General features: G+C 47.8%; 1 protein-coding gene across 3 annotated transcripts; it reads right to left on the minus strand.

Annotated features, from left to right (window-relative positions):
* Positions 1-374: 374 nt before the first annotated feature.
* On the minus strand, positions 375-7,785 carry Pars2 (prolyl-tRNA synthetase 2, mitochondrial). Of its 3 annotated transcripts, XM_069987128.1 has the most exons (3): positions 7,395-7,716; positions 3,498-3,607; positions 375-2,655 (listed from the first exon to the last, which is right to left on the minus strand). In XM_069987128.1, the coding sequence occupies exon 3, from the start codon at positions 2,625-2,627 to the stop codon at positions 1,197-1,199; it is 1,431 nt and encodes a 476-aa protein (XP_069843229.1). In that variant the 5' UTR covers positions 2,628-2,655; positions 3,498-3,607; positions 7,395-7,716; the 3' UTR covers positions 375-1,196. The 3 variants fall into 3 exon arrangements, with proteins under 3 accessions (XP_069843229.1, XP_069843231.1, XP_069843230.1); XM_069987130.1 differs by lacking the exons at positions 3,498-3,607; positions 7,395-7,716 and adding an exon at positions 7,731-7,785; XM_069987129.1 differs by lacking the exon at positions 3,498-3,607.
* Between the last annotated feature and the right edge of the window lie 3,541 nt (positions 7,786-11,326).

Raw genomic sequence — 11,326 nt, forward strand, 5'->3', positions numbered from 1 at the left:
GTTCAAGCCCCAGGACTAAAAAAAAAGTGATAGAAATGATTAGGAAGACATGTCTTTTTTTTTGCCAGTCGTAGGGCCTTGAACTCTGGGCCTGGGCGCTGTCCCTCAGTTCTTCAGATCAAGGCTAGCGCTCTACCATTTGAGCCACAGCGCCACTTTGGTCTATTGGAGACAAGAGTCTCATGGGCTTTCTTGCCTGGGCTAGCTTTGAACTGCAATCCTCAGATCTCAGACTCCTGAGTAGCTAGGATTACAGGTATGGGCCACCAGCACCCAGCTTCACTTTCTTGAGTGTGGAATTAATAAAAATTAAGGCAGGTGAGTGGTTAAAACAGTAGCTGTTATTTTTGTTTCAAATGAATGTTGATGACTCATTCCAATAATGTGACTTTATTCAATCAAAGGACATGATCTCAGGAAGAAGCCACTGTAAAGGCAAAGTCAAGTTTGTAGGAAGTTCAGCCCATGGAGGATAGGAGAAACCAGGCCTGCCAGTCATGAACCTCATGGAAACACCCAGTTACAACTGTAAGGACTTCACAGGTCTACCTCCACCTCCTTATATTACAGATGGGGAAACAGGCTGGCAGGGAGTGGGTGTGTTAAGTAACCATTGAGCTGGTAGCAATCAGATCTCTGGGTTCTTTCCCTCCACTCTCAGCTTAGCTTACTTCATTTTCTTTCTTTTCTTTTTTTGTCAGTCATGGGGCTTGAACTCAGGACCCAGGCACTGTCCAAGAGCTCTTTTTTCTCAAGACTAGCACTGTAACACTTGGAGCCATAGCACCACTTTCAGTTTTCTGGTGGTTAACTGGAAATAAAAGTCTCATGAACTTTCTTGCTTTCATGGCTTTCAACTGTGATCTCCAGATCTCAGCCTCCTGACTAGCTAGGAATACCGTGAGCTACCAGCGCCCAGCTTTCCTCAGGCTTCACAGACTCAGACTCTAGGACGGGTGGGAGAAGCAGATGGTCCTTGGCCATCAACATTCCCCTCCTATGTACAGGGAAACTGAGTTGACAGGGGAAATGATTCACCCAAGAGCCAAGGCCAGACTCAAGTCTCTTTCATGCTCCTTGGCCTCCTCACAGAAGCTTCCAGAATGGACTATAAAAGGAATGGCATACCTAGAGTTGGGGAGCAAGTGCAGTGCAAGTGGCCATGTTGGCTGTAGGATAGAGCAGGGCTGTGGCACTCAGACAACCTGCACATGCGTCCTCAGTAATTCCATGACTCCCTCTTGGGTGAGGAAGACCACCTCACCAGTGTTCTGGCACCAAACCTCAAAGTGTGCGGGGTCCTCCAGGGCCCTCTTGCCAGTGATTATCACAAAGGGGTAGCCCAACTTGTCAGCATCCTTCAGCCTGTTTCCAATGGTCAGATGGGTCCTGTCATCCAGCACAACTTCCCCACGGAGCTGAGGCACCACCTCTGTGATGTGGTCATACAGGTGCCCAGTTAGCTCAGTGGCCTCGGTCTCTTTGCTGCCCTTCTTAGGGGGGAGGAGGCAGACTTGGTAAGGAGCCAGGAGGCTGGGCCAGCGGATGCAGTCTTCTGTAGAAAACACTTCAATGGCAGCAGCCAAGATCCGTGTTACCCCCAAGCCATAGCACCCCATTTCAGCCAGGGATGGTTTGCCATGGGCATTGGTAAACTGAGCATTGAAAATGGAGGAGTACTTGGTACCCAAGTAGAACGTGTGCCCCACCTCGATGCCTTTGGTTTGTGTCAGTGGGCCCTGACAGGTAGGGCAGTTTGTTTGTGACGGGTCTAGCAGCTCTATGTTGGCTGAGAAGTTGCAACTGGGACAGACTGCAAGCTGGTCCTCTCCAACATCTGCTGGGAGCTGAAACTCGTGAGACAGCATGCCCCCAATGCTGCCCACATCTGCCTGGGCCTTGAGAAACGGCAGCCCTAGCCTGTCAAATAGGCCGCAGTAGGCATCACACACCAGCCTGTAGGTGTGCTGGGCAGCCTCTGGTGAGGAGTCAAAGGTGTACATATCCTTCATGTAGAACTCCCGGCCACGAAGAAGACCAAAGCGGGGCCTGGGCTCATCCCGAAACTTCCTTGTCACCTGGTAGAGCAGGAAGGGGAGCTGTTTGTAGGACAGTTTCTTCTGGGAGGCAACCAGGGCTGTCACAGCTTCCTCGTGAGTCGGTCCTAAGCAGTATTCTTTGCTGTGCCTGTCTCTAAGTTTAAGCAGCTCTTTGCCCATCAGGTCCCAGCGGCCGGTGGCTTGCCAGAGCTCTGCCGGGCAGAGGCTGGGCAAGTTGACTTTCTGTCCCCCAATGGCCTGCATCTCCTGGTCTATCACCCGCACAAGCTTCTCCATGGCACGTACGGTGTACGGCAGGAGGTGGTAACAGCCGGGGCTGGCTGGGAGGATCAGGCCCACCTGCAGCATCAATCTCTGGCTCTTACAGGTCAAGCTGTCAGATTTGCCCTCCGGGATGGGCATCTGGTCTTCCCGAAGGTTCTGTGGCTGGAACATTTTAGACAGTACCAGGCGCTGCCTTTTCTCTGGAGCACAGTGGTGACACCTGTGGGGAACATATCTGGAGAGCTGGAGACTGCAGGTGGCCAGGGTACACAATGCTCTGCATCTTGTCAGTAGCCCTTCCATGATGGTCCTCCTCAGGGAAGCCCACCACCTACAGAAAAACAAGTTGTGCAGGATGAATGTTAACTGAGTTCTGATACCACAAGCAGCCATTCAGCCTGGGATCCAGTGAAGTCCCAGAACATCCACTGATTGTGCAAGTGTAAATCCTTCCACTTCTAATATTCTAGCATACTTCTGTTATCTCTTACTTTTCCTTGTGTGTGTGTGTGCACGCGAGCGCGCACGCATGCACCTGCATGCACAGGCACTGATCCTGGGGCTTGAAGTCAGGGCCTACATACTGTCCCTGAGCTTTTTTGCTCACTGCTAGCACTCTACCACTTGAAACACAGCTCCACTTATGGCATTTTGGCAGTTAATTGGAGAAAAGAATCTCATAGATTTTTTTTTCTGCCAGGGCTGGATTCGAACCTTGATCCTCAGAAGCTAGGATTACAGGCATGATCCACCAATGCCCAGACCCTCTCCTTTTTTTAAAATCAGTATTTTACTTACTATGAAAACACAACTTAGTGGTGCTAGGAATGTGGCTTAGTGGTAGAGTAGTTGAATAGCTGCATGAAACACTGGGTTCGATTCCTCAGTACCACATAAACAGAGAAAAAGCCAGAAATGGCACTGTGGCTCAAGTGGTAGAATGCTAACCTTGAGCACAGAGGCTCAGAGACAGAGACCAGGCCCTGAGTTCAAGGCTAGCAAAACAACAACAAACCAAAACCCTACAACCTGTGCAGCATGTGTATAGGCTCTAGCATCAGACAGCCTGAACTCCAGGTGGGCCTCATCTGCCAGCCTTCGTGTAGTCTACAACACATCCCTTAGCTCCTTTTCCCAGTTTCACACGTGAAATGCAGTAACAAGGGGACCTACCTTGTAGGTTTACCGTGGGACTTTTGGAAGAGTCAGAAAAAGTTCCTAGAAGAGTTTCTGGCACATACCAAAACTAGGTGGACATTTGCTATTGCTATTATTTTAGAAAACTGAGGAAAGTAAGTGAAACAAAGGAAATAAATTAGAATCCCTCAGACAACTGCTGCTGTTAGGTTTTTAAAAAGAGGTAGCCGAGTAAGAACTGCACCACGCACGTGGTATTCAGGTAAGGGGTGGGTTTATTCAGTAGACCTGCTGGGACCAGGCAAGGTTGGCACTCCACGTGGCTGGGAAAAGAGAGAGAGCTGGGAAAGAGAGAGGAAAGAGAGAGAAAAGAGCTAGAAAAGAGCAGAGAGAGCAAGAAAAGAACAGAGAGAGAGAGAGAGAGAGAGAGAGAAGAGAGAGAGGAGAGAGAGGAGAGAGGAGAGAGAGGAGAGAGGAGAGAGAGGAGAGAGGAGAGAGAGGAGAGAGGAGAGAGAGGAGAGAGAGAGAGAGGAGAGAGAGAGAGAGAGAGAGAGAGAGAGAGAGAGAGAGAGAGAGAGAGAGAGAGAGAGAGAGAGAGAGAGAGAGAGAGAGCACGTCTGGGCCTGCGCTAGCCCTTATCTAGGGTATGGGTGACGAAAGGTGTGGCCACATCAAATTCAGATGTGACCTCAGCGGATGCAGATGTGACCTCTTCCAGGTGTCCCAGTTGCCTAGGTAACTCAGGTACTGGGTGGAGACTTTGCTGCGAGGAGGGTGGAGTCTGCTCGCCATCGAGGAGCAGACCCTTACACTAACATATTGTTATAATCTCTTGTCTCTTTTTTAAAAAATTACTGTTATAATTAAGCAGTGTACAAAGGAGTTGCAATTCATAAATCAGGTTATAAGTACAATGCTTCTTGGTCAATGCTACCCCTTCCTTCATTCTCCCCCATTCTCCTATTCCTACCCTCAAATTACATAGTTTGTTTTTGTTTTGTCAGTCCTGGGGCCTGAACTCAGGGCCTAGGCACTGTCCTTGAGCCTTTGTGTTCAAGGCTAGCAATCTATCACTTTGAGCCACAGCTCCACTTCCTACATAGTTCATTTTTAACACAATGTACAGTGGATATAATGGCTGCATACTGTGTCCCTCCACCTCCTCACAGCACAGGCTAGCTGGCCAGTCCACATCTCCCCTCGGTGTGGGGCTCCAGACCTACATATCCGCCTGATCCCCGTGAGTGGGCACTGCTGCATGAACTATCATCTTCCCCAACCCCATTCTCCAGAGCTGCCTATCACTCTGCACCACACCACTTGCCTCCCTCCACCCAAAGCAGAAACCAACCTGGGTTCACCTACTCTGACCCTTAACTACCGCCATATTCACGAGCCCTAAGGGCTCCTCCCCCCACCCCACCCCTCACATCCACAGGTCCAGGTCCAGATCACCACCCCAGCGGTCGCCAACAGCCTCCTCATAGATCTCCGGCTAGGATTCCTGCCTCCTTCAATGGTTCACACAGACAACAATGCCGATTTTGTTGTTGAAATGTTTTCCTGCTGCCTCGGGATTAAGGTTAAGCTTTGACCTTGAGGTGTACACAGCATGCCCTGGCAGTGCGCTGGCCCTGCAGTCTCACCTCTATGCTGTCCTCTCCGTTCTTCCAAACACAGTCTCTTTTGGACATACTCATTTGCATAGCAATAGCTACCCAGCCTCCAAGCTGCAGGATGGCCATCTTGTCCTCTGGAAAGCTTTCCTTGTTCTACTCCCCACACCCTGAAAGACTCATTTCTCTGCAAGGTCTCCATCAAGCACTAATCACTTCTTGGGTGGGTGACTGCTCACATGGCTGCCAGATTTCCTCTTTTTAGCTGCATGCTGGCAAAGCCCAACTGTTTCCTCAGCATACTAGACAATGTCCAATGAAGATGTTATTTTTTTTTTGAGTTTACAAAATATCTCCTATGTCTAATGGCTTCCAAACTTCTACTGATTTTCACTGATGGACTATAGTAGAAGCAGCAACCAGAGTTGCTTTCTATTACATAATGAACAGGTGGCTTCTTTTTTTTTTTTGTTTTGTTTTATGTTTAGGGAACATTTCACAAATGGATTTAATGAGTCAAAGGCTAAACACTCTAGTGAGTATCTCTCCTCAGTAGTCTATGAAGAACTGGCAGCATGCTGAGTACAGGTTACTGAGCACAGCGCTCCAGTTATGCCAATGAAAAACAATCCACCACTGAAGACCCCAACCTGAGTTTCTGATTCCACAGATCTGGAGCATGGGAAGAGAACCTGTAGCAGCATTCTTACTACTTAAGCCATACTCTTACTACTTAAGCCATACTCCTGGCCCTCTTTGATTTTTTTTTTTTAGATAGGGTCTTCCACTTATGCTCTGGTATACACAAACTACACACAGCTTTCATTGGATGAGGTGAATCTTTTGCTTGAGCTGGCCTTAAACTGCGATTCTATGTGAGTCAGCATGTCCAGTACTGAGAACTTCTAAGGAGTGCCCAGGTGATGCAGATACTGCTAGTCTACACTGGAAGACACTGCAGAGGCCTAGTTGTGCACCTGCAGTAATTCAGACCAGAAATTCTGCTAAGTGCAAGAACTATGTTTATTTCAGGAAGTATTTGCAGCAATCAGCAGTGTCTGGACACAGCAGACACTGAATAAATATTCAATCAAAGAACTGATGGAGCCGGCGCCGGTGGCTCATGCCTGTAATCCTAGCCACTCAAGAGGCAGAGATCTGAGGAACTCAGTTCAAATCCAGCCGGGGCAGGAAAGTCCATGAAACTCTTATCTCCAGTAAACCACCAGAAAACAGGAAGTGGTACTGTAGCTCAAGTGGTAGAGCCCTAGCCTTGAGCTGAAGAGCTAAGGGACAGCACTGAGGCCCAGAGTTCAAGACCCACAAGCGACAACAAAACAAAACAAAACAAAAACTGATGGAATGATTCTTTACCTATCAGATCAGTCTCCATGTGACTGCTAGAAAGTCAGCTGACCCAATCACTCCCCAGTTCACAATCCATTAGCAGCTGCCCATCATAGATTTCTCAGGATGGCATCGAAGCATTTTGTATTTTCAGCCCAACACACCTCTTTCAGCTTCTTATCCTATTGTCTGTACATGCTGCCAAATCACTCACCATTCCCCACAACTAGCCAAACTCTCTCACCTCCCAGCAACTCAAACTCTTCAAAGTTCACTTACTACAAGCAGCTTTCTCCTCCTCCTCCACACAGTAAGTTACTCCCTCAGCTCACTCCTTACAGGAGACTGTACCAGAACCACTCCACAACTGTTTTGAGACACCACTGTGTCAGGCACTGGGGATGCATGGTTTCATGTCACAATCCTCCACTAAACTGAGTTCATGAGGTTTTCCACATTGATTGATGTATTTCATGGTGTAGCACAATGCCTAATATTTAGGCTACTATTAACATTTCTTGACAAATATATTAATAAATGAAAAAGGAAAGGGGTGTAATAATTAGCTAGAGAATTTAAATGAGAATTAAGTCCTCTGGCTCCAGCCCCTTCTGCTTACACAATAGGGATTAATATAACCCTAATTTTCAAATTTGTCAAATATAAAAACGAAAGCATGTCCAATGCTTCAGACTCGGGCAAAGCTGGTCAATCACTCAGAGTACCCGCTTTGTTGAGGGGCAGTCAGCCCTTCCAGCCCCGCTGCCCCATCCAATCAAGAAAGCCATACTCCAAGTGTTCACAACGGTGCCTGGAAGTACCATGGAGCGTTTGTTATTATTATACTAACTACTATTATGCCCAAATCATGGTCTGAGTTTGTGAAGTCAGTGTGTTAGGCGACAGCGATGGGTGTAGATCCACCCCGTAGGCCAAGAAACGCGCCTCCAAATCTGCTCCCATCACGGACCTGGCGTCAGAACACAGCACGGGCGCGCCACACCGGGCTCTAAACGCTAGCTCAGGAAGACCAGGGGATGACCTTGGTCCAGTCAACGCTTCCGGACGAGTGAGGGGCAGCTCGGCTGGCTAGAGGACACGGGGCTCTGCCCTCCGAGGCTAACCGGGCGGAAGTGCCGCCCTCCCTCAGAGCCGGGGACAGCCACGAGTCTGCAGTTGTGACCCCGCCCCAAATCACCGCGCAAGGGAGAATAGACGCCAGCTTCTAGGGCCCCGTGCCAAGGCTCAGCCCTCAGTTCCCGCTGCCACTTTTGGGGATCCCGCACCGCCGCCAAACCAAGCTCACCAACAGCGGCCCAGACTAGCACCGCTGCTCGCCGCTACACGAGGCCAGCGCGCCGGCGCCCACCAGCCACAAGCCCCGCCTTCTGACTTTCTAGCCAATCGCCAAGCCGTATCCAATATCGACGGACCCGCCTCTCTGTCTCCTTCCCACTCTAGAGACGCTTTCCCGCAAATTGGACCAATGAGAGAGTGGTTTCGGTTCCAAGATCATAGATTGGCGGGGGGGGTAGAGGGATAGATAGCGAGTCACCACTCCGGAAGTACACTCTAGGAATCAGGGAGGCAAAACTCTATGGTTAAAGTCGGCCCACTACTAGGCTCCGCCCCACTCTCTGAAGGATTGTCGATTGCTTTGTAATCACGACAACCATCAGCAGAAGTCTTTTGTTGTTGTTTTGGAGGTCCTGGGGCTTGAACGCAGGCCTCAGCTCTCCTTCAACTCATTTCTGCTCAAGGTTACTTCTCTACCACGTTGAGCCACAGCACCACTTCCAGCTTTCGGTGGTTAATTGGAGATGAGTCTCACCGACTTTCCTGGCCGGGCTGGCTTTGAACCACGATCCTCAGATGGCAGCCTTCTAACTAGCTAGGGTTACAGGCGTGAGCCACCAGCGCCGGCTCTTAGAAGATATTTTTAATTCATCCTTTCAACCCAGCCTTTCAGGCGCCGATGTTTTAGGCCCGTAATCCTACTTACTCAAGAGGCTGAGATCTGAGGATCACTGTTCAAAGCCAGCCCAGACAGGAAAGTCAATGAGACTCTTATCTACAATTAACCAACCAAAAAAGCCAGAAGTAGAGCTGTGGCTCGAGTAATAGTCTTGAGCAAAAAATAAATAACCAGCACAATAAGTAACTTTAAAATTGTAAAACAGTTGGAGAAAATACCTTTGCTCCAGTGGCCAGCCTTTGTGTGGGAGTGGGGAGGGGTGGGGGAGAAGGCATCTTGGAGCTTGAAGTCAGGATCTGGGCACTGTCCTTGAGCTTTTGTGGTCAAAGTTAGCTCTCTACCAATTCAGACACAACTCCACTTCCAGCTTTTTTGGTTATAAACTGGAGATCTCACAAACTTTCTTGCCCAGGCTAGCTTTGATCTGGATCCTCAAATCTTAGTCTCCTGAGTAGGATTACCGACATGAGCAACTGACTCCCTGCTTAGTGGCCCATTTTTAAAGATACAAATTCAAATGTTCATTCACAAAGTATTTTTTGAACAGCTACCTTGGGCAAAATCACTGTTGAAGACACCAAAGAAAATCCACTACAGGGGCTGGGAAGTGGCTCAGTGGTAGAGCGCTTGCCTTGCATGCCTGAGGCCCTGGGTTCGATTCCTCAGCACCACATAAGCAAAAAGAAAAAAGCCGGAAGTGGCGCTGTGGCTCAAGAGTAGCACACTAGCCTTGAGCTGAAGAGCTGAGGGACAGCGCCCAGGCCCAGAGTTCAGGCCCCATGACCGGACCCAAAAAAAAAAAAAAAAAAAAATCCACTACAGTCAGTGAAACTTACATTCTAGAAAGAGGAGGCAGTCAATAAACCAATACAGTTAAATTAAAGCAGGGCAGCAAAGAACTCAGACAAATAGGATTTTAATACAGTTGGGGTTTTTTTGAGGGGGGTCAGGATTGGGGTTTGAATTAAGACCTTGCTCATGTTTTGCTTCAGTCCCACCTGGGTTAAGATCCTCCTATTTAAGCATCATTCATAACTGAGACGACAGAAGGATACCTACTTTTTGCCTAGGCTGCTCTCCAATCTTGATCCTTCCTATTTTTGCTTATTGAGTAGCTAGAATTACAAGTGAGGTACCCACCCACTTCCAGTTCATTACTACATCTTTTTATGTGTGTGTGCAGCTCCTGGGCCTTGAACTCAGGACCTGAGCACTATCCTGAGTATTTTTTTTCCTCAAGGCTATTGCTCTACCACTTGATCCACAGCTCCACTTGCAACTTTTTTTGAGGTGTGTGTGTGTGTGTGTGTGTGTGTGTGTGTGTGTGTGTGTGTGTGTGTGTGGTTAATTGAAGATGAGTCTCTTGGGTTTGTCTACCCAAGCTGGCTTCAAACTGTGATCCTCAGATCTTACCTTCCTGAGTAGCTAGAATTACATGTGTGAGCCCCCAGCCAGTGTGCTAACTTTTAAAAGCCAAACTTAACACATTAATACACTAGAAGTCTATAATGAACAAAATATCAGAATTTTGGGTCTGTGAAGGGAAGGGGAATCATAGAAATGGTAGAACTAAGGGTGAATCAATGCAACAATGATACTCACTAGGCACTATATTGGAAATGCACTTTACAACCTGCAGGGAAGAGAGTCAGGAGAGGAAGGAAAGTAGGAGAAAACGAGGGAGGGGGTAACACTGAAAAAAAGTCGTCATTACCTTACTTATGTAATGTAACCCCTCTGTTCATCATCTTTACAATAACGTGATTTTTTTAAAAAAAGGAAGACATGGTCTGTCAATCAGAGGTTGTCAAGTGTTCTGGAGAAAGTTAATAGGAAGGAGAATGGAATGTGGAGCAGGGTGATTGCAATTTATTTAAATTTTAAAAAATCACTATTATAAAGGCGATGTAAAGAGGCAATTTTAAATAGAATGATCCCGGAAAGCCTTATTGAGAGGGCAACGTTTTAGTAAAGACCTAAAGGAGGTGAGTGACAGAACTTTGCAGTTCTCTCAGGCAGAATGCTGAAGACACAGGGAGTATCACAGTGCAAATGTCTTGAGTGAGCCCCATGTCATAGTTCTTCCAATAACAACTACCACTTATAGATTCCCCAATATATGCCAATCCAATGCAAGATACTGTAACTCACACTGCCTACACAACTCTTAGCTCCAGGAGCTTCCAGAAACAACATGTAGGTGATTAGGGGTATCATGGAGCTGAGAGGAGCCCAGTAGGAAACTGGGAAGGAGGGATTCCATCTGAGGATAAATGGGGTTTGCCAGGACAAGATAGTTGGTGGGAATAAAATGGAATGTCCAGGTAGAGGGATCAGGATACTCAAAGACACAGACCAGGATGCATTGAGGCAATGTGAGGAATGCGTGGGATGTAGTGAAGGTTAGGCCTGTATTTCTTGTGGCTTCCGACATACTACTTGCTGTGCCAGCCAGAGCAGTGGTTATCAACCTTGACCTCATTGGATCATCACCATGCACTCCCTACCCCATACATAGGAGGTGCTGGTTGTTGGTTTGGGGTGAGCCTGAGTGTCACTATTTTATAGTCTCTCCTGGAATGATTTTAATATTAGAATCAGTAGAATGTTAGATGGTCTTGTTTACAGGAAAGGTACTAGACAACCTGATGACAGGGCTTCAGGGAGGGAATGGGACATGCACAGTATTATTACAATCTTACAGTTGGGAAGAACACTGCTCAGAGCATATAACTAGCATCTGTATCAGCCCCTGGGTTTGGACCTGAGTTCTTGTGTCTCTACCTGGACCTCTGCAGCCCAGCCCTATGGGAGAGGTACTCTCCAGACAGTTCAGTCAAAGTTTCAGTTGTCAATATCCCTTCTCTTTCTCTTTTTCTTCCTGTCTCTCTTTTTCTCTTTTGAGGGCAGAGCCACACCATCTATAT

The sequence above is a fragment of the Dipodomys merriami genome, unplaced genomic scaffold, assembly GCF_024711535.1.
Source record: "Dipodomys merriami isolate MVZ:Mamm:240054 unplaced genomic scaffold, mDipMer1.0.p SCAF_34, whole genome shotgun sequence".
NCBI classification, from domain to species: domain Eukaryota; kingdom Metazoa; phylum Chordata; class Mammalia; order Rodentia; family Heteromyidae; genus Dipodomys; species Dipodomys merriami.

Coding starts and splice junctions, on each gene's coding strand:
- Pars2 (XM_069987130.1), bottom strand. CDS start 2,627: ATGGAAGGGCTACTGACAAGATGCAGAGCATTGTGTACCCTGGCCACC.